At 41.5% G+C, this 21,222-nt stretch overlaps 1 protein-coding gene across 1 annotated transcript in view; it reads left to right on the forward strand.

The window, feature by feature from the left end:
* The window catches only part of FRMD7 (FERM domain containing 7), a 41,712-nt gene that overhangs the window by 9,925 nt on the left and 10,565 nt on the right, over positions 1 to 21,222 (forward strand). Inside the window, 6 exon segments of the mRNA XM_060002753.1 lie at positions 7,880 to 7,984; positions 8,789 to 8,831; positions 10,868 to 10,901; positions 13,738 to 13,835; positions 20,376 to 20,490; positions 20,710 to 20,857. Of these exon segments, the coding sequence (XP_059858736.1) occupies positions 7,880 to 7,984; positions 8,789 to 8,831; positions 10,868 to 10,901; positions 13,738 to 13,835; positions 20,376 to 20,490; positions 20,710 to 20,857 (543 nt within the window).

Consider the following 21,222-nt stretch of genomic DNA (forward strand, 5'->3'; position numbering starts at 1 on the left):
TATTGCTGAGTCCTCTGGGCTCTGGGGAAAGGGCCTCCCTCGACATCCTACTTATTCTTTGTTCTTTGATGTGTCTAACTGCACCTTGCTCTCTACCAGATGCTGAAAGACTAGACTGCCTGCAGAGAGGGCTCCATTTTAGAATGAACTGCAGCTACCTGGTAATTAGCCTCTCACCACTCTCAGCAGTTCTCTTTTTACCAGGAGTTGAACCCCCAGGAGGGTTATAGCTTGGCCAGTAATTTCTTCTGCCCTGCCCCAAAGGAGCTCTGTTTCCTAGTTCCCCGGGTCGTTTACACAGTGTAAATTTTGAAAGTATGTCCAACTTCGTTTTTAGAAAACTGGTTGCATCTGACTATATTGGTAGATGAATAAGATATGTGTCGGATTTTTGCTGTTGTTTGTTGCAACGTCAGGATATTTGCATTAAAATATTTTTTTAATTTATTTATTTTTGGCTGCATTGGGTCTTCGTTGCTGCGTGGGCTTTCTCTAGTTGCAGTGAGCAGGGGCTGCTCTTCGTTGCGGTGCGCGGGCTCTAGGCACACAGGATTCAGCAGTTCTGGCACGCAGGTTCGGTAGTTGTGGCACATGGGCTTAGTTGCTCCACAGCATGTGGGATCTTCCCGGACTAGGGATGGAACCCTTGTCCCCTGCATTGGCAGGCGGAGTCTTAACCACTCTGCTACCAGGGAAGCCCCAGGATATTTGCACTTTTAATGAAAAATGAAACAGCCCTTTAAAAGGAGCAGTCCCAGGGTTTAACACTTAAAGGGTTCTGAGGTTTCTGGATGTAGCCTGCAGACAACAGGAATGGAGGAAGACCTACCTTCCTTCAGAAAGGTCCAAACTCTGTAAATGAAGTGTGTGCCTATTGCTGCTTACAAACAGAGAGCTGGATGGAGGTGAGGGAGTGTAGACCAAGATGCAGAACAAGATTTCTGCATCTTGGTCTACACTTTCTACAAGATTTCTGCCCATCTTGGTGAGGCTCCTGCTCAGTGTCCCTGTATCTCCCTCGATCCTTTAGGAACACCACACTGCTTACAATCGAGTTGTTCACACCCTGTTTTCTAATCTCTGCCTCTGACACCCTTCTCTTTTCCTCCTCTTCACCTGGCTAATTCCAACTCTTGCATCCTATCTTGGATTAGGTGTCCCCACTGTTAAGAATCCATTATGCAGGGACTTCCCTGGTGTTTCAGTGGTTAAGAATTCGCCTACCAATGCAGGAGACACGGGTTCGAGCCCTGGTCCGGGAAGATCCCACATGCCGCGGAGCAACTAATCCCGTGCACCACAACTACTGAGCCTGCGCTCTAGAGCCCGCGAGCCACAAGTACTGAAGCCCACACACCTGGAGCCTGTGCTCTGCAACAAGGGAAACCACAGCAATGAGAAGCCCGTGCACCGCATCAAAGAGTAACCCCTGAGTGGCAATGAAGACCAAATGTAGCCCTCCAAAAAATTATTTAATTAATTAATTTTTAAAAAAAGAATCCATGTACTATACCCTCACCCACATTTCTGGGTTAGGTGCCCTTTGGGTGTGATATCACATTAACCCCTGCATACAAGCTTAAAAGCACACTTAGTCCCAACCACTGCGATCACCTGTTGACGTGCCTGCCTTTCCTGCCAGCCTATGTATTCCTTGGTGGTAATGCCTGGGTCTTGTTCACCTCGGTATCCCTGCAGTTCAGGAAAGAACCTGGCACAGAACAGGCACTCAGTATTGTGTGTTGAATTGAAGGGGTTGTAGAAAGTGTCACAAAAGAGTAAAGGCATATACAGGAGGAAAAGGGCAAACGCATCAAAAGTAAGCCTGGAGTTTGCACAGGGGGAAATTACAACAGGAAAACAAAGAGAACTGAAAAAAGAGAATAAAGAATGGAGAAAAAACATGTTAAAGGAGAGGGATTGACTTTTAAAATGTTTATTAGGGAGAAGGTTAAGACTGGTGAAGCAGTTCTCTGTCCCTGTTTTTTTGTGTGGTTGTTACGGTTGAGCCTGACCTATAAAAATACGGAACCAGGGTTAACATGACTGAAGGGTACCTCATTCACTTGCTACTGGAGGAATGATCATCAGACACCGGTTTCTATGAGGGGAAACTAATAGTCATGTCTCTGATTCTTAATATTCCAGATTTTGAATATTCAAATAAATGCTGCCGTTGTCAAAACAGACCCCCTGGAGTGGTCCAAATACAAATAACTAGGTGACCATACATCAGAGTTTGTCCAGGACAGTCCTGGTTTACACCTATTGTGACAATATAACAATTACTAGTGCCCTGTCAACTCTCAAAACCGTCCCAATTTGGATGATAAATTATATAGTCGCCCTATAAACAGTCAACATTTCTTGAGCTCTTCCTTTGGACCAGATACTGTGTAAAGTACTTGACAAGAATAGTCTCATTAGATGCTCGCTATGACCCTTCTTTAAAATGGAGATGCCATTCACATGCCAGAAGATTCATCCTTTTAAAGTGTACAATTCAGTGGTTTTTAGTATATTCATTGTTGTACAACCATCACAACTATCTAATTCCAGAATATATGCATCCTCCCCAAAAGAAGCCCCATACTAGTTAATAGTCACCCCCTATTCCCCTCTCCCCCCAGTCTCTGACCACCACCAATCTGTTTTCTGTCTCTATAGATTTGCCTGTTCTGGACATTTCATATAAATAGAATCATATAATATGTGACCCTTCTGTGTTTGACAGTCTTATTTTGCAACTGAAGAAGCAAAGGTTCAGAGAGATTAAATAGTCTGCCCAAGATTACCCCTCTAGCAGGTAGACAGGTCAGAACTAGAGCCAGCTGTGTCTGGCTTCAGAGCCCACATTCTTAGCCACCGTGATGTGCTGCCTTCTCCTGTGTATTGCAGGTACTCAGCACATTTTGGAACTCCTTTTTGGCCTTCTGTAACTGGGCACATTGCTTCCAAAATGACTCACAAATCTTCATTATTTGAGAGTGGATTTCGTGTTTGGAAAGAGTCAAAAGTCATAAAGAGCAAGTATGATAACTAAAGTGGGCTATCAAGTTGGATCATTGCTATGGACTGAATTGTATCCCCCCAACCCAGATTCATATGTTGAACCTCTAACCCCACTCCCCATGTGATTAATCTGACTGTATTTGGAGATAGGACTTTTAGGAAGTAATTAAGGTTGAATGAGGTCATAAGGGTGGGGCCCTAACCTGATAGGACAGATGGCTTTATAAAACAGGAAGAGACAGGTCTCTCTCTCTCTCTCTCTCTCTCTCTCTCTCTGCTATTTTGTTGTCGTCACCGGAGTTTATATAGTCATATTTTGGGATTCAAAAATGAGGCATAACCATAAAATCAGAAGAATGGGTGATTATTATCTGTGACTTCAAAAACAGTTTCCTGAGGGGAGCATGAGAAATATTTTGAATGTGGGAATCAGCACTGGAAACAGGAGAAGCATCTATAAGACTCTTTAATTTTCCTTATATTTGTTATATTTTCCAGAGAAACACAATACACATTATAAAATTAAAATGGCCTATCACGCTACTGTTAATAATATGCTGTTGTTCCAGCTTATCCTTTTCTGAAACCTTAATTCTGTAGCCTACATTCTTTTGAAGTACACAGTCATTATGTGGATGCATTAGAATCTCTGTTATCTAATGTGATCAAAGGTGATTGTTGATCAGTTAATTGATAAAATTTGCCAAAGCAGAAAATCATAATAAATACGTACATTTACACACAAACACCTTAAACTTCTTACTTCAACATAAAACGTATACATTTATATTCATATGCCAAGCTTTTGATGCAAGGTCAAGGGCATTTTGAGTAAGGACTTCTGATCGGTGTTTCCATTTTTCTTCTCTGACTTATACGCATAAGGCATCATCTATGATTTCCAGTATTTGTTCATTTAATGTGGAAAAATTTGAGTACAGAATCCTTCCAGATTTTATCCCCCAATATTTTACTGCTGTCCTACTCAAAACTAATTTGACAGCACATTTGGGGGGATTCCCCCCTTATTGATTTTTTTTCAATTTAGTTTTCATAGAAACTACTCTTGCTATCAGTGATCATGATTCTTGTGATATACATACAATATAATTAAATTGTATAATTACAATAATAAGTAGAATTGTCAAAATATGTTCAAGAAAATAATTATTATCAAGCCTGAGACTCAATCGATGGATGTAGAAGTGCAAAGTCATATTAGCTTACTAGCCATGAGCTTTCATCATGACTTAGGCATCTGTCAATGTTTTAAAGGGGGAATGGAAAGCATTCTCTGTGCGTTGTTGAATTAAAGTTTATTAAGAGAGTTTCTACTGTCCCTGTTCATTTAAAAAAAGAATCCAGATATGTACAAACTAAAAAGGTAAGGTTCCCTTTAATCTAAACCCCTCTCCAGGAATAATGTTGTTAACAGGTTGGTATGTATTCTTCCAGACTCTTCTCTCTCTATATCTATAAATATATGTGTGTATTACTTATGTCTTGTGATGTGCCAGGCATAGTACTAAGGCCTTGATGTGAATTATCTTGATTAATCCACACAACGACTCTGTAACATAATACTATTATTATCTCCATTTTACAGATGAGTAAACCAAGGCTCAGAACGGTTCAGTAATTTGCCCTAGGTCACATAGTAACTAATTTGTTCTTCCTCTTGAGAGGACTGTCCTGCTAATGCACATGAATCAAGTTAAATGTTCGGATCCATTCATCTATTTATTCAGTAAACATTTATGTAATGTTCACTCTTTTCCAATCACTGTATATAATGCCAGGTACTCAGACACATGGTTTCTGTCTTCAGGTACCTGGAAAAGGGAGATCAATCTGTGAGCTAAAACATTTGCCCCAATTCATCCAGTTAGTAAGTGGGTAGAGCAGGATTACAATACAGGCTTGTTTTAATAAACTGTTATATGACAGCCCTATGTGCATAGAAGATTTGGTGGGCTGTTTTTTGGAAACGGTCACCTTGAATATTTATTGTTTCCGTGAGAAGATGAGTTTGGAGCCCCAAGAAATCAGTGTCCAATGGTTAAGACCGAGCTTGTAAGCTGAAGATTATAAATACAAGTTCTGAAAAGTTTTAAATTATATGTGTGTGTGTGATTTTTTTAAAGGCAAACACTGCTCTACTGTAATCCAAGGGAGATGAATATAAGACAGGGTTCAGGATTGGAGTTCCAATTCCTTGAGTGGGAGGCCCGGTGATAAATAATTTAGATCCACTAAGGAGCTTGATTAGAATGTTGAAAAGTGTCAGCTTAAACAAGAACAAGCAATGGAAAAGAGAATCAGAAGTCCAGAAAAGAGAAAATAGGAAAGTTGTGTATAGAGATATTATGAGAAAAATAATCATAACATACAAGTTGAAGAATTGGTTGAAAAAAATTAAAGGCTGCATGTTAAGACAGAACCAAGACCTTACCTATTGTGCAATACATTCCACTAGGCTGGCCAATTTCAACGTACACTACGGAGGGTTGAAGGGAAATGCCTCTCCCGGAGATGTGGGTAGAGAGCTTGAGCCACATGAGCTCCTGACCTCCTAATGCACAAATGCCAAAGGCTTTTAGAGCCAGTTGGCAAGATGTACAGGGGTGGACGAATCAGGGGATTATTCTTATAAACATGGTATGGGATCTTACAGAAGGGAGCAAAAAGGCAGCCTGGATTGGAAACCTTACAGGGATGGCTATATATTCTTTGTGACTGCAGAAACATTTAAATATACAAACACATGGAATGTGGCAGCATTGATGGCGATGATTAAGCACCCCAATGGTAAAAAAAAAAAAAAAAAGAAAGAAAAAATGAGGAGGAGAAAGGAAAATCTTGAGTTTCTTAAATTGTTTGCAAAGAAACTGGAGTCTATGACGGAATTTGGTCCTCATGACTGAAACGTTTCTTTGGTGTTGGAAAAAGTATTGCTGTCATCTCTCTCTCTCTTTAGAAAATTTTTTAATTCATAATAAAAATCCCATAACAGCTCCTTGTCTGGAGGACTTTGAAAATAGGAGCGATTTCATCTGTCTGGAATGGTCTGTGTCAGGACTTGCCCTAGGCAAGGTTGCCACATAGGCAGAAGCGCCCCCTCCCTCCTCCCTCCCAGACACCCCCTCCCCCACTGCCCCCTAATGCCCTTCAAGCCCCCGAACCCCACCATGCGCTGACCCCTTTTTCCTGGATCACAGCTCCAATGTGACCTCCCACATAAAATCAAACCCCCTTTCCCTCAGCCCTCTCTCCAGGCGCTAAGGATGCAGTAGCTTTCACCCTCTGCATCCTATTTGCATTTAAAAATAGGACCCTGGTTAACCCTCTTGAATCTCAGTTGGTGGAGCTTTGGACTACGAAACCAAGTGGAGAGAAGTCCAAGGGAGAGGGGAGCATTTGGGGTCGTTGGGGGAAGGGGATGGGGGAGGTCGCCTTCCTGGAAGCTATTAAATACCAGATGTGGGTTCTGTTCCGTGTGGGACTGCCTTGAGGGAGAGGGTGGGGTGTGGGAGGAGGGTGGCTGGACTCTCTGACCTCTCAAGGTTGGCATTAATTCTATGCGTCGGTGATTTCCAACTACATTTCCCTGCACTCAGCTTCCTTTGCAGCACCAGAGGCACCGTGTGACTTGGCTTTAACTAGGGGTTTTCAGCAGCGTGTCTTTGTGCCTATCAGCTAGGGCCCAATTTTCCCATCACCGTCCTCCCTGCAACTGCAACCCTCGGCCTCAGCAATGCTGGCTGAAGATCAGCTCCAGCCCCACTCAGCTCATAGAGATTTTCACAGAGAGCTCTTCACAGCTCCTATTCTCAGAGAAGCCTGAAAAAGGGACTGTTTTGTGCTCCCAGTGTATGCGGGCTTTATGAAGAAAAAAAATATGTGTGGCCTTATGTGAAGGGAGTATGCTAGATGCAGTTATGATGGGAAAAGCTGTAGAATGAAATCTCGTGGAGCTCGGAGGAGGAAGTTGGTCAATTTCATGTTGGATCAACCAACATTCAAGACCCCTAGTATGTGGCAGGCTCTGAGTTAGACCTGGTGAGTAACAAGACAATTAAAGCAAGGCCCCTGCTATGAAGGAATTCAGTCTAACGGGGAACATAGACATCCCGTGTGAGAAGTGCCATGTTTGAGGTAAGCAAGAGTGTTTGGGAGCACGGAGGTTGCCCTTGGCTCCAAAGGTCTCCCGGGGAGTGGCATCTGAGCTGAGTAGGAGGAAGCCAAAGCAAAGAAAGGTGGGAAGGGCGTTCTGTGTAGAAGGAATGACATGAGCAGAGGCATGGAGACATGAATTTACTTGACGTGTGGGGAAACATGAGCAGGCTGCGATTATTAGAAAGGAAGGGGGAAGGGAAAGTGATGAGGCTGGAGGGGCAGGCAGGGCCACATGAGGGAAAGGGCCCAGCCTTCCTGCTAAGGAGTAGAGACTTTATCCTGAAGGGAGCCACTGAAGGATTTTAAGCAGGTCAGATTTGCATCTTGATTAAACTATCTGTCAATTTGGGGGAAATCTTTCAAATTGCCTGTGGGATGAATTGATGAAAGAATTCCACTGAAAGGGTAGATTTGCAGATCTAGCCATACGTAGTTAAGTGCAAGGCTGTCTTTTTCCAAGAGGGTTTGTCATTAATCTGAGGCTTTTTAAGAGGTACCGCTAAAACAATCTACAGATAGATGCATGTATTTGTGTGGAAAACTCAACAACATTTGGGAGGATACAGGGCCTGAAAACAGTGCTTAAAGGAAACTGAAGAGAGTCTAGTTGCTTCTACCCTTTACTCCACACTACAGCAACAATATCAGCTTAGGATCGCAAACTGTGCTATGGTCTCTTTGTTTTGTTTAGCAAAAGTCATCCGGGAAGGCGCTGTTTAACCTGAGTTGCAGCCATCTAAATCTTGCTGAAAAGGAATATTTTGGATTAGAATTCTGTAGCCATTCTGGAAACAATGTAAGTTGGTTTCATTATAGGTTCTTTGTGTCTAGAATTGCTTCTAAATGCAGCTTGCAGCTAGATATGCAGGGCTCAAACCCCCAACTGCAAAAGGAAAAACCATTTAAACCCTTGCAAAATGAGTGGATTTAACAACTATTTCCCCTCCTTGTCTATTAAAAGTCACCTCAGTTTGCCAAGCACAAACTCTTCCACCCTCTGCTCCTCTTTTGCCACTGTGTGAAGAGGTCTCTGTGCTTTATTCTGACTTTCCAGAGGCTGGACCTCAACCTCCAAACTGAAGACTCCTAACCTCACCAGTAGTATTCGGGAATGCTCCTTGCCCCTCTCTCACATCCTGACATTCCCGATGTTCTGCCCGCTGTGTTCTGCCTTGGTGGATCTGTTATCTGGCTCCTTCCCAGAAAGGCTCATTATGACTATTAAGCTGGCATTTGGGGGCTGTAGGATTCAAATGTGGAGCCATGTGCCTTCATTAGTCTTTGTGGCAACTAATGAGCCTTGTATATGACACCTCTGTCATTCTCCTGAGGCAGGGAGCAGTGACTCAAATGTCAACAGCAAGAGTTTATAGATCATCAATGTGCACTGTCATTGGGAAAATAGAAGGGGACAGATTGAGTGTGGTGGAAGCACAGCATTTCTTTGACGTTGCTGTTTCTTACTATCTTTAGAAGTCTAAAGAGTCTTGACATTTGTTTGTTTCATGTTGACTTTAATCTGCTATCAAAAAAAACCCAAAAAACAAAAAGCTATACTCAGTGCCATGTTCTACCAATTCTTTCATTAATGTTATTACAGGTCTGGTTGGAACTTCTGAAGTCCATTACAAAGCAAGTAAAAAGTAAGTATGGAAAATCACTTAAGGAATAGAATTCCCAGTTACAACTTGAAAATATTTCAACAATACCACACTGTTCCTCGCCTTAATATAAGCGGAGAAAAGGGCTTTGATGTATTGTTTTAATCCTTCATCCATCCAGTAAATTTAGCAATTTAAAAAAATCATTTTAACTTTGCCTGAGATGAGGAAAATCAGGCTGCTGGATCTTTGAGTAAATTTCGAGAACCCTGGTAATGACAGCGCTCTGTGGATTGGCTCTAGGAATACATCTCTGAGTCTAGACCTGTAAATCTTCGAGCATCCTTGATGTCAAGCAGCAATGCCATTCACCTTCTTCCAGGAGGTGTTTCAGTTTTATCCCATCACAGACATTGTCCATCCATTTCAGGTCATATTTGAGTGCCTACTATGCATGAAATATTCCCCCGAACCCTATATGTCACAATCTAGTGTGGTGGTTCTTAACTTTCAGTGTGTACTAGGATCACGGGCCGGGAGGAGGGGGCAGTTCTTGTTAAAATGCATATTGCTGGGCCTTATCCCCGAGTTTGGGGCCAGCAACCTGCATTTTTAACAAATTCCATAGCTGCTTCCGCTGCAGGTGGATTTCAGTCCACACTTTGGGAAAGGCTGTTTCGTGTCACTTCCCCCTCCTGCTCTCTACGTGTTGGTGTCTCCCACAGTTCTGTCTTTTCCCACTACGTATTGATAATCTGTCACATCATCCCAACAGCTTCCCAACTGACTCCCCCCAATCCATCATGTACACTACTCCCAAAGGGAACTATTGCAAATACAAACCTGACCACATCAGTCTCCTGCTTAAAAATGCTTCCATGACTCCCTATTGTCCTTAGAATAAAGTCCAAACTCTTTAACATGATCCTCAAAGCACCGGACTCTGCCTGCCTTTTCAGCCTTTACCTCTGCCTCTGACCACTTCACACTCCTACCTCTCCTAATTTGAACAAAACTAACTTCAGGTGTAGGCTTCTCAGATAAAATAGAAGTTGCCCAACTATATTAGAATTTCAGATCAACAAAGACTAATTTCTTTGTATAAGTATGTCCCAAGCAATCATTGTATATCTGAAATTCAAATTTAACTGGGAGTCCTATATTTTTATCTGCTAAATCTGGCAGCCCTACTCAGATGTCAGCTCTTCCAGGAAGCCTTCCTTGACCTCCTCCAAACTCTTTTCTCCCTCTTGTGCTTACCCAGTACTCGGGGCTTATAACACTTTGTGATTCTGTGATTGTCTGTCTAGGTGTCTGCCTCTTCTACCAACCTTTGAGTGCTTAACTGTATTTTTATTTCCAGGAGCCTCTAGTACAATGTTTAGCCTACAATAGGCACTCAACATATATTTACTGAATCAATGGTGTTAGTGCTGCATGTGTGTATTTGCTTTTGATACAGAAAGCTTCTTATTTTCAAATGCAAGTAGGAGTGAAGGCAAGTAGATATGTTTTCTTCATGTAGATTTTAAGATACACAGAGGCCTCAGTCCCTACTACTTCTAGTTCCCTTTATGAATCCTTGAGCCAACTGATATTCACCTGCCTCTATAGCTGGGCCCTTCTCTCATCCAGGAATGCAGAATCCCAAGTAGCAAGTGGTATATTTTTCTAAATGGAACACTTCTTAAGAGAGGCACAGTAGGCCCCAAACGAGGCACATCTTTACAAAAAGAAACTCAAAGAAAGAGAAGGGAGGAAGAGGGGCAGGAGAACTTTCCCAACTGTTATCCACATAGAGGCACAATTCAAAAATAGCAACAGCTCACAAATGTGAAAAATTGAAATTTAAATGAAAAGTCTGTGAGAGGGAGTGCTGGGGAGAGGAGGGAAGAGGAGAGGGGAGTGTGTGTGTGTGTGTGTGTGTGTGTGAGAGAGAGAGAGAGAGAGAGAGAGAGAGAGAGAGAGAGAGAAGCCCTGTAACTGTTGTGATGGACATTTAAATAAAACTTATGGAGATATTGTGTTTTAAGATCCTAAGGAAGTTGTTTTCAAATTTATGGTGAAATTTTTCCCAGTGGACCCTGGACATCTGCGAGAAGAGCTTACAAGGTATAGTACTTGCATGATGTTACTTAATCATTATTCTCCATTTATCAGGGCATGGGCTTCTAGCCTTCTTTGGAAGGCTTGGGTCTCAGTCACTCTGGGAGATCGTAAGAAGATGGTGAGAAGGACGACCTGGCTGGTCCCCAGGGTTAATCTTCCAAAGGATAGGGACTTCAGGGAGAAGGAAGGGTGGTGTTCTTAAAGTGGTAACCAGCCTGGGTGCCCACTTGGGGGTTAAGCCATTAACTACTACAACAGTTAGAGTGTTTGCCTTCATTGCATCTGTGTTCTACTCGGAGGGCAGCTTGACAGCTAAGTTCCCTGCATACTGAAAATGGTTGTGTGCACATGTGTGTGTGCACGTTTGTGTGTGTGTATATCCCATAGGTAGAAAGTGATGATGACATACACTTATAAAACCTTTTTGAAAGTAGAAAAGTAAAAAATAATTTAATAAATTATTTTGCATACATTATTGATATTTTATTATAATTATTAATAATTACAATAATTATTAATAATTTATATAAGTAAAATATTTGTATACTTATAAAAAAGTAAAAAGTATAAAACATTTTAAAGTATTTTTATATTGATAAAAATGCCCTTTAAAATGACCATGTAAACCTACTTCTTCAAAAATACTTTGTCAACATAACACTCCCCAAACCTTACTCTGTTTTCTAGACTTTAGACTCCAGACTTCTACACATAGAAGGGATGTAAGAGATAATCTAGTCCAGACCTTTTGGTTTACAGATGCAGAAACTGGTCCTGGGAACTAGAGTGACTTGATCAAGGTCACAGCGTGTTGGCAATTATTCTACCTGAAATATTCCCCATCATGGTTCATGGCCAATTTTTCTTCACCCTTTTTGTAAAGTGGGGGGGTTCTTTTCTGAGGGGTCTTTGTAGAAGTCACTTTAAAGAAGTCAGTCTCGGGCTTCCCTGGTGGCGCAGTGGTTGAGAGTCCGCCTGCCGATGCAGGGGACGTGGGTTTGTGCCCCGGTCCGGGAAGATCCCACATGCCAGGGAGCGGCTGGGCCCATGAGCCATGGCCGCTGAGCCTGCGCGTCCGGAGCCTGTTCTCCGCAATGGGAGAGGCCACAACAGTGAGAGGCCCACATACCGCAAAAAAAAAAAAAAAAAAAAAAAGTCAGTCTCTCTCTCTCTCCCAATCCTCTCCAAATTTGTGAGTTGTAGGCCCTTTTCCCAGATAACTTGATGTCTTGGTATCTCTATCAGTTTGCCTTTGCTAACTCATTTCAGTCGAGTCTCAAATTGTAACCAATTTTGATGGAGATAAACTTTCTCTGGGAAAAAAAAAAAGAATGAGAAAATCAATGTGATGATAAATGATTCATCAGCTGTTCAGAGGAAGGATTTGGTATTTGCAGCAGGCAGCTGCCTTCTTAACAGCAAGGAATGTGTCAAATGACAAGAAGGTTACTTTCTTTCTTGCTAGGAGTAAAATGAAATTCACGTCCCCTTTAGCAATTGAGGCTGATTATTCCCATTTACATCTATATTTGAAAGCAGGTAATGGCAACGGTTAGACTTCCTTTATTTTTTCCCCATTGGTCCATTTGAGAATACTTAACTGTAGTTGACTTTACAAGGATGCCTTGATTGGGGCCACTACGTGAGTTTCTCAGAGTGGTGTGCAAATATAACTTTTCTAATGAATCATTTCTAATCCATTAAGAGAGATCACAATTTGAAGGATTATAATGAATGGCTTTGTAAATTAAATAATCACCTACTAATTTACCTGTTTTTTCCCAGTCTGCATTTTCATCTATCACGTGCAATTAATTCTGGTTCACCACATTGCTGTCAAGCCTTAATTGGTTTAAAAAAAATCTAGACAGAACTTTATTCAGAAAATTACATCTTATTTAGGGAAATGCCCACAGTAGATAGTAAATGTTTTAATATATAAAATAAAACTTTGGAACCAATTTTGAACCAAGAAGGAACATAGTCGGCAGTAGAATCTTAATTATACACATCTTTTCAAAAGTTGATTGCCTTTGATAAGGGCTTAAAAGTGTGGGACAAATGCCATCTGTTTTGCAAAGTTCTGGATACCAATGTGTACTTTATGGGTCCCTGATTATCGGTAGGAAAAAGGGTAGTCTGGCTTCATTCCATTCAATACACAGTAATCCCATACCTGCTCTGTGCAAAGGGCTAGGCTGGGCTCTGGTGATACGGAGACGGTGGTCCAGGTGAAGGGGCAGAATCACGGCCTCAAGTTCTTGATTTCTGAAATACAGTCTTTTGGATAGGAGGCAGCCTGGAATTGAGAGGCAGACCTGAGGTCTTGCCACAGTTTCACTGTCTTGGGGTGATATGACTCTGCCCAAATCGCCTAACCTCTGTCTTTCCGTAATTGGAACATGTGGTGATGATGCCAGCCTTCTAAGTTGTTACGATAGTGAGTATTTGATAGCATTTTGTAAACAGAGCAGTACTGGCCTCCTGAGTAGGCTTATTCTTGCTGAATCTCCCTTTCTCTCTGGCTGGGTATGTGGCTTTGCTACGTGGCAGAAATCACCAGAGGATTGTTGGCCAACTCCCTCAAGTTGGCGGGAGGATTTGGCCGGGGCAATTCCTAATGGCTGTGAGGCCTGCTGAAATGCTGGATCAGCTGAGTTGTGGTCTAGTGCTGGTTAGGGGCCGAAGCAAAGCCTATGCATTACTCACCACCCCCAAAAGGCATCTCCCTGACTGGGGGCACCGTGTCTTTCTTGAAACATCTTGATCTGGGAGAAGGGAAATGCTTCTTTCTTGTTCCTGTTTCTTCCTCAAGAGATTTCCCCCCACTTCTTTGCAGGTATCTTTTTACTCTTCAAATAAAGAAGGATTTGGCTCTGGGAAGGCTTCCATGCAGTGACAACTGTACAGCGTTGATGATATCTCACATCTTACAATGTAAGTAGCAAATGTCGACTTTGGGGCCTATCAGCCAGCTAGAGAACCAGGCAAAGAGGTTGAGCACCCTCAACATCCCTATCATCATGTTAGCGCTTCTCTGTAGAGGAGAGAAAGCCTGGATGAGATATATAGAAATGGCAGGGTCCAGTAGAAAGAGGCTGGTTACTGTAGTCATTGAGATTTGGATTCAAATCCTGTTTGCACGTTCTAACTGTTGTAGCCTTGGGTGAAGTCCCCTCATCTGTCTTTGCCTGAGTTCCCTAGTCTTTAAAAGAGTGACAAGAATGCCTTCTCACAGAGCAGTTATGTAGATTAAAAGTAAATGCTGATTTTCTTCTATCTCGGTCTAACCTTGGCCTCCCACTGCCCCAGGCTTGCTCTCCAGGAGCTGGTCTGGACTAATCTGGGCATGGACTTTGCTAGGCAGGCCCCCACTCCCTCTGCTTGCCCCAGGATCCATTTCTGGTACGTGCTTTCTGCAGCACATTGTCACGTTTAATGTGATTCCCATGTTGCTCTTTATCACGATTCCAGAGAACAAAGCACAGAGTACAGCAGGTGGAGAGAAACTAAAAGGGAAAAAGGCCCCAGGCGTCTATTAGAGTTCCCCATATCCTAGCAGCCAAGTCCTTGGACTAGGCTGAGTAATGTAGGCAGGGAAAAGAGGCCCGGGGAGCAGTGGGGCCTTTCCTGGGAGGGGGTGAAGCTGGGCACGTCAGGCTGCTCCTGTATCCCCGAGGGCAGGATTAAGGCAGCTGGAAATATTATCTCTTCTTCTAGGGCTGGCTGGACTTTCTCTCTCTTCTAGAGAGGCCGTCCAAGAATAGGCTGTTCCTTACTGTTCCTGAAGGATCATAACTTCATTTTTTTGTTTCAAAAGTTCATTTTTGAACTCTATCCATTGCCTTCCTGACAGTCCAGAAATGGTAGATTTCTGATTTCACTGGGAACTCCAGAATGAAGGGCTTGGATAGAGACAGTATATGAATCAGTGTTTACCAAGTGACTCATAAGCGAGACAGGATGAGAGCCCAGGGTCTCAGGAAGGCAGTGAGACCAGTAGTTATCAGGGAAGGCTTATGGATGAGATGGCTTTTGCGCTGGGCCTTAAAGTGATGCATAGGAATTGGATATGTAATGATAAGCAGAGAAAACAGAAAAGAAAAAAAGGTGATGGTACAAGAAAAAGTATATACAGAGGATGCAGCTCAAGTACAACTCGAGCATAGGGTCTGTTTAGGAGAGGTGGCAAAAAACTAAGCATCATTTTGAAGGGCCTTGAATGCCAAGGACACTAACTATATGTCCAGTATTGTTCTTGGGGTGGGGTCGGGAGATGGGGTAAGGCAGGTGGAGAAAACAATATTGGAAGACTTATCCTTCTCCGTTAGCTGCCTGTTTAAGGCAGCAGTCAGAGGATTGGGGCTCCCCAGACAGCCTCTGATGGGGGAGCCCAATTTCATTCTTAATAGTTCAACAGTATGGATTTGAGCATTCCCTAGTGGCCATTTCAGGCATAGCACAGAACACTTCAGCTTTTCTAGAGGATATTTTGTTTGTCAATAGAAGCTCTTTCCACAGAAAAAAAGCGAAAGTTTCAAGGAGTCAGCTCTTCACAATCCATCCAGGTCAGATTATTTCACTGGTTGCTAAGACAGTGTGCAGAACACAGCCAGGATGCTCATTCGTTTGCTCATTTATTTATTCATCTAATATGTATGTTCTAGGCATTCAAGAACCTCCACATTCTGACCTCATCTGCTTAAATCTCTCTTACACACCCCTCTGGCTCTAGCCAGACTCTTCCTCCCAAATACAGTTTGTACATTCCAAATGAAGCCTCCCTTTTATGAATGCCCTTAGTACAGTAACTCTTCTTTGTCATTCACTCAGCAAATTTTATTAAGTACCTACTACATGCCAGGTACTGGGAACATAGCAGTGAAATAAAAAGATCTTTGCTCTCGTGGAGCTCACATTTTGGCAGTGGAGGACAATCAGACCAAAATAAGGAAATATATAATGTAAGTTTGAAGGTGATAAGTGCACTGGAGAAAATAAAGTATGGAAGGGAGAGAGGGAAATTCGGGGGCTGGGTACTGAATTTTTAAATAAGGTGGTCAGGGTAGGCTTCACTGTGAAGGTGATAGTTAAACAAAACTTGAAGGAGGTAAAAGACCAAGCTATGCAGAAATCTGGTGGAAGGGAGCTCCAGGCAGAGAACATCCAGTGCAAAGGGCCTGAGGTAGGAGCATGCTGGGAGTATTCAAGAAACATTAAGCAGGCTTTGTGGATGGCTGGAACTGAGGGAGAGAGGGAGACAGTAATCATGGAGGGCCTTAAAAGCATATTAAAGACCTAGGACATTACTCTAAATGTGATGGGAAGCCAATGTAGCATTTGAAACAGAGGAGTGAAATGATCTGAACTAGGTTTTAACTACATCATGTTGGCTGCTGTGGTGAAAACAGAAATTTGTAGCGAGTAGTAAATAAGCCATAGTGATCTAATGTACAGTATAATAAATATAGACAATAATATTGTACTATAATTATGTAATGTGATAAATATTGCTACAATGGCAACCATATTGCAATCTATAAATGTATCAAAGTAACATACTGTACACCTTAAATTGCTGCAATGTTATATGTCAAATTTATTCAATTTTTAAAAATGAGAGAAAATAGACTTTATGAGGGATGGTGGAAGTGGGGAGACAAGATAACAGACGACAGCAGGAGAGAGAGAGATGATGGTAATTTGGACCAGCGTGGTAACAGTGAAGGTGCTCACACCACATGCTACCTTCTATCACTAATGATATTTACTCATTTGTATGTCATAGGTCTCTTCCTAGATTGTTATAGTCCTGCATGGAGAGAATGTTCCTATGTTCCTATGTTCCTATGTTTTCCTTAGGGTCAACGTAAGGTCTTGTGCTTAATACTTGTGCTTAATAAAGAGAAAGATTGGGGTGTGTGTGTGTGTGTGTGTGTGTGTGTGTGTGTGTGTGTTTAATTTATTTTTTAAAACAGCTCTATTGTGGTATAATGTGCATACCATAAAATTCACTCATTTTAAGTCTGTAACTCAATGGTTTTTAGTAAATTTACAGAGTTGTGCAACCATTACCACAACCCAGTTTTCAAACATTTCCATCGTGCCAAAAGAGCTCTCTCATGCCCATTGGCAGTCACTCAACCACTAATTTAATTTCTGTTTCTATAGATTTGCCTTTTCTGGACATTTCATGTAATAGGAATGATAAAATATGTGGTCTTTTGTATCTGGCTTTTTTCATTCAACACAATGTTTTTGAAATTCATGCAAGTTGTAACATGAATCACAGCAGTTTGTTCCTTTCTATTGCTGAGTAATATTCCATTTTATGGGTATACCACATTTTATTTATCTATTTACTTGGCCAGGGACATTTGGATTGTTTCCAGTTTAGCTATTATGAATAATGTTATGAATATTCATGTACAAGTCTTTGTGTGGACACATGTTTTCATCGCTCTTTTGTAGATTTCCAGGAATGTAATTGTTTTGTCTTAAGGTAAATTTGTGTTTAACATTTTAAGAAACTGACAAACTGTTCACCAAATTGTTACAATAAAACCAGAAATGTATGAGGTTTCCAATTTCTCCACATCTTCACTAAAATTTGGTATTGTCTATCTTTGTGATTATGGTCATTCTAGTGCAATGAATCTCATTGCAATTATAATTAGCATTTTCCTAATGACTAATGATGTTGAGCACCTTCTCATCTGTTTATTAACCATTCCTATGTTTTCTTTGGTAAAATGCGTATTCAAATTTTTGCCAATTTTAAAATGGGTTGTCTTATCGAATTTTAAGAGAGTTTTATATATTCTTATTAAAAATCCTTTATGAGATCTATAATTTGTGAAATTTTCTTCCAATCTGTGGCTTGACTTTTCATTTTCTTTGTGTGTGTGTGTGTGCTCTTTTTTTAAAATTGAAGTATTGTTGATTTACAATGTTGTGTTAGTTTCAGGTGTACAGCAAGTGATTTATATATATATATATATATATATATATATATATATATATATATATAGACTGACTGACTAGAATCACCAGTAGAATGTTGGATAGAAGTGGCAAGAGCAGACATCCCTGTCTTGTCCCTGGTCTTAGGGGAAAGCACTCAGTTTCTCACCATTTAGTATTATTATGATGTTAGCTGTAGGTTTTCCAACTTTATCAGGTTGAAGAAGTTCCCTTCAATTTTTTTGTTTGTTGAATGTTTTTACCATGAATTGGTGTTGGATTTTGCCCAATGTTTTTTCTGCATCTATTGATATGATAATGTATTTTTTGTCCTTTATTCTATTAACATAGCATATTACATTAATTAACTTTCACGTGTTGAACTGATCTTGCACTCCTGGGATAAATCCCACTTGGTCATGATGTATAATTCTTTTTTATATGTTGCTGGATTCAGTTTACTAGTATTTTGTTGAGGATTTTTGCCTCTGTATTCATGAGAGATATTAATCTGTAGTTTTCTTGTGATGTCTGTGTCTGATTTTGGTATCAGAGTAATACTGGCCTCATGAACGAGTTGGTAAGTGTTCCTTACTCTCTTTTCTGGAAGAGTTTGTGAAAAATTGGTATTTGTATCTTATCTGAATATTTGATAGCATTAACTAGTGAAACCATATGGGTGGGCCTGATTACGTTTTTTTGGTTTTTTTGGTTTTTTTTTTTTTTTTTTTTGCGTTACGCGGGCCTCTCACTGCTGTGGCCTCTCCCGCTGCGGAGCACAGGCTCCGGACGCACAGGCTCAGCGGCCATGGCCCACGGGCCCAGCCGCCCCGCGGCACGTGGGATCTTCCCGGACCGGGGCACGAACCCGCCTCCCCTGCGTCGGCAGGCGGACTCTCAACCACTGCGCCACCAGGGAAGCCACTGATTAAGTTTTAATGAGATTTGTACATTTATCAATTTGGGAAAAAAATAAATAGATAAAAGAGCCATTGATTTGGTCTTTTTAAAAAAGTTTGTTATATAAAGATTTTCATTCTAATGTGGTTTTGAAATATATAAACACACTTCACCTATCTAAAAATGAGCATGCCATCTGTCTAAAACACAATAGAAAACCAAGCCAAAAGAGAAAATAACTTTCTAGTACTCAAAACTGATGCCCCCATGTCCATGAATTTTACTCAATAGGAGAGCACCACATGATTCCATGGAGTCTATTTACTCTTATAATTCATAAAATGCGAACAGGTTTGGATATCTGCATTCCCCTTTTTTCATGTTAAAATGTGAATTTTAATTGTAAAAATTGTTTTGGGTGCCCATTTTATGGTAGATTAGAAGTCACAATTTGGAACCAAGTAGAGACTTCTTCAGGGGAAGTCAATGACCAGGAAGTAATTCCTATTAATCTGACAGAGAGGGAAAAGGCATAATAATGATAAAGCACACACAAGAATTCAAAAATCAAAACAGTTTCAAGCCATTTACTGTAGGGGCAGATAATCCTATATACCTCAATTGCCTTTGTAGGCACAGTGCTATTATAACAATAAATTGGATATATCTAGAATAGATTATGAGCAGGGATAAACTTCCAGTGATTTGGAAAAGTGAGAATAATTTCCAGAATTATTCACCGACTGGGGATTCCATATAGCAGGGTTTTACTAGGTTCCCAATGTACAGAGTGATGAATGGCTGTGACTGGCTTGCATTGGAGTTGGCATTTGTATTCTCCTTTCTTAATAATGCCTGATCAAGGCAGAGGGAGGTTAGGGGGCTGAATTAGTTTGCTAGGGCTACCATAACACAATACAACAGACTAGGTGACTTAAAGGACAGAAATTTATTTTCTCACACTTCTGGAGGCTAGACATCCAAGATTGAAGTGTCAGCAGGTTTGGTTTCTTCTGAGGTCTCTCTCATTGGCTTGCAGATAGCTGCCTTCCTGATGAGTCCTCACCCAGTCTTTCCTCTGTGTACCTGCATTCCTGGTGCCTGGTGTCCAAATTTCCTCTTCTTATAAGGATACCAATCAGATTGGATTAGGGCCCACTCTACTGCCTCATTTTTAAAATAATCACTCCTTTATAGGCCTTGTCTCTAAACACAGTCACATTCTGAGGTACTGAGGGTTAGGACTTCAATATATGAATTTGAGAGGGAGGTCACAGTTCAACTCGTAACAGGGACTGATCAGAAGCAGAAGAGATCATCAACAGAATGTGGGAGAAGAAAATAAGAAAATATTCATCTATGATCCTGGAGCCTTTAAGACCTACACTGTGTCTGTGACTTCATAACAACCCACTGCTTCTTATTTGAAGAAGAACCAGTTAGGTCCTCCCCCACCACCCATATCCTGAAACAAATATACATATATTCAGGAGGTCTAGGGCTGCACTGGCTGCAAAGAAAGGGCTGTTTGGGGGAGGTCAGAGGGTCTGCTGGGTGCTCCACTGCTTAACTCATCAATGGTAATGTAAAAAATGTCACTTTACTGTCATGCAGCAGAACTGGGAGACTTTCATGAAGAAACAGATAGGAAATATTTGGCACAAACCCGGTACTTACCGAACCAAGACGATTTAGAGAGCAAGATCGTGCACTTCCATCAGAAGCACATGTAAGTACTTTCCCTGGCATCTGCTTCCGCCTGTTCTGCTGGCAGGGAAGACTGAAGCTGAGGACAGACTCTTAAAAGCAAGCCTTTAAGTCAGAGAAACTTCAGGCTCAAGAAAACACTGAGTTCCTCTTCGAGCTCTCGGGGTAGAGGTGTCATTCTTTTCTTTTAGGCGTCATTCTTGCTGCATTTATTAGGCTCATAAATTCTTTCCCTTTGCAGTGGCAGGAGCCCAGCTGAAGCTGACATTCTGCTACTGGACATAGCGAGGAAGCTGGATATGTACGGCATCAGGCCGCACCCTGCCAGTGATGGTGAAGGGATGCAGATCCAACTGGCTGTTGCTCACATGGGCGTACTGGTGTTACGGGTAACAGCTCTTTTCCTTTAAAGTCTTCAGTTTTGGGTGTTATCTTGGCTCAAACTTGAATGTCCATTCTCAAGGTGACCCCACCCCTCAGTCTTACCACCAGCAAGGAAAGGAGGCAGTGCTTGGAAGAGTTTAGGGTAAGCCTCCTTCCCTTGATGTCCTTTGCTTCCATTTGCAGTCTGGAGCTGACTGTTTTGATTCTCAGGAGCTCACACATTAGATCAGGCCAGCATGGTGAAGAGATGAAGTCAAGAGGCTCTTTGGAACTTTTAGACCCTAAATAAGAATACAGGTTTTTGGCATCCTAAAAGCTTAGGCTGTGAAATAAAGTGCATTCAGCCTGTCCAAATCCACCAGAAACAACC

Source organism: Delphinus delphis, chromosome X, assembly GCF_949987515.2.
Source record: "Delphinus delphis chromosome X, mDelDel1.2, whole genome shotgun sequence".
NCBI lineage: Eukaryota > Metazoa > Chordata > Mammalia > Artiodactyla > Delphinidae > Delphinus > Delphinus delphis.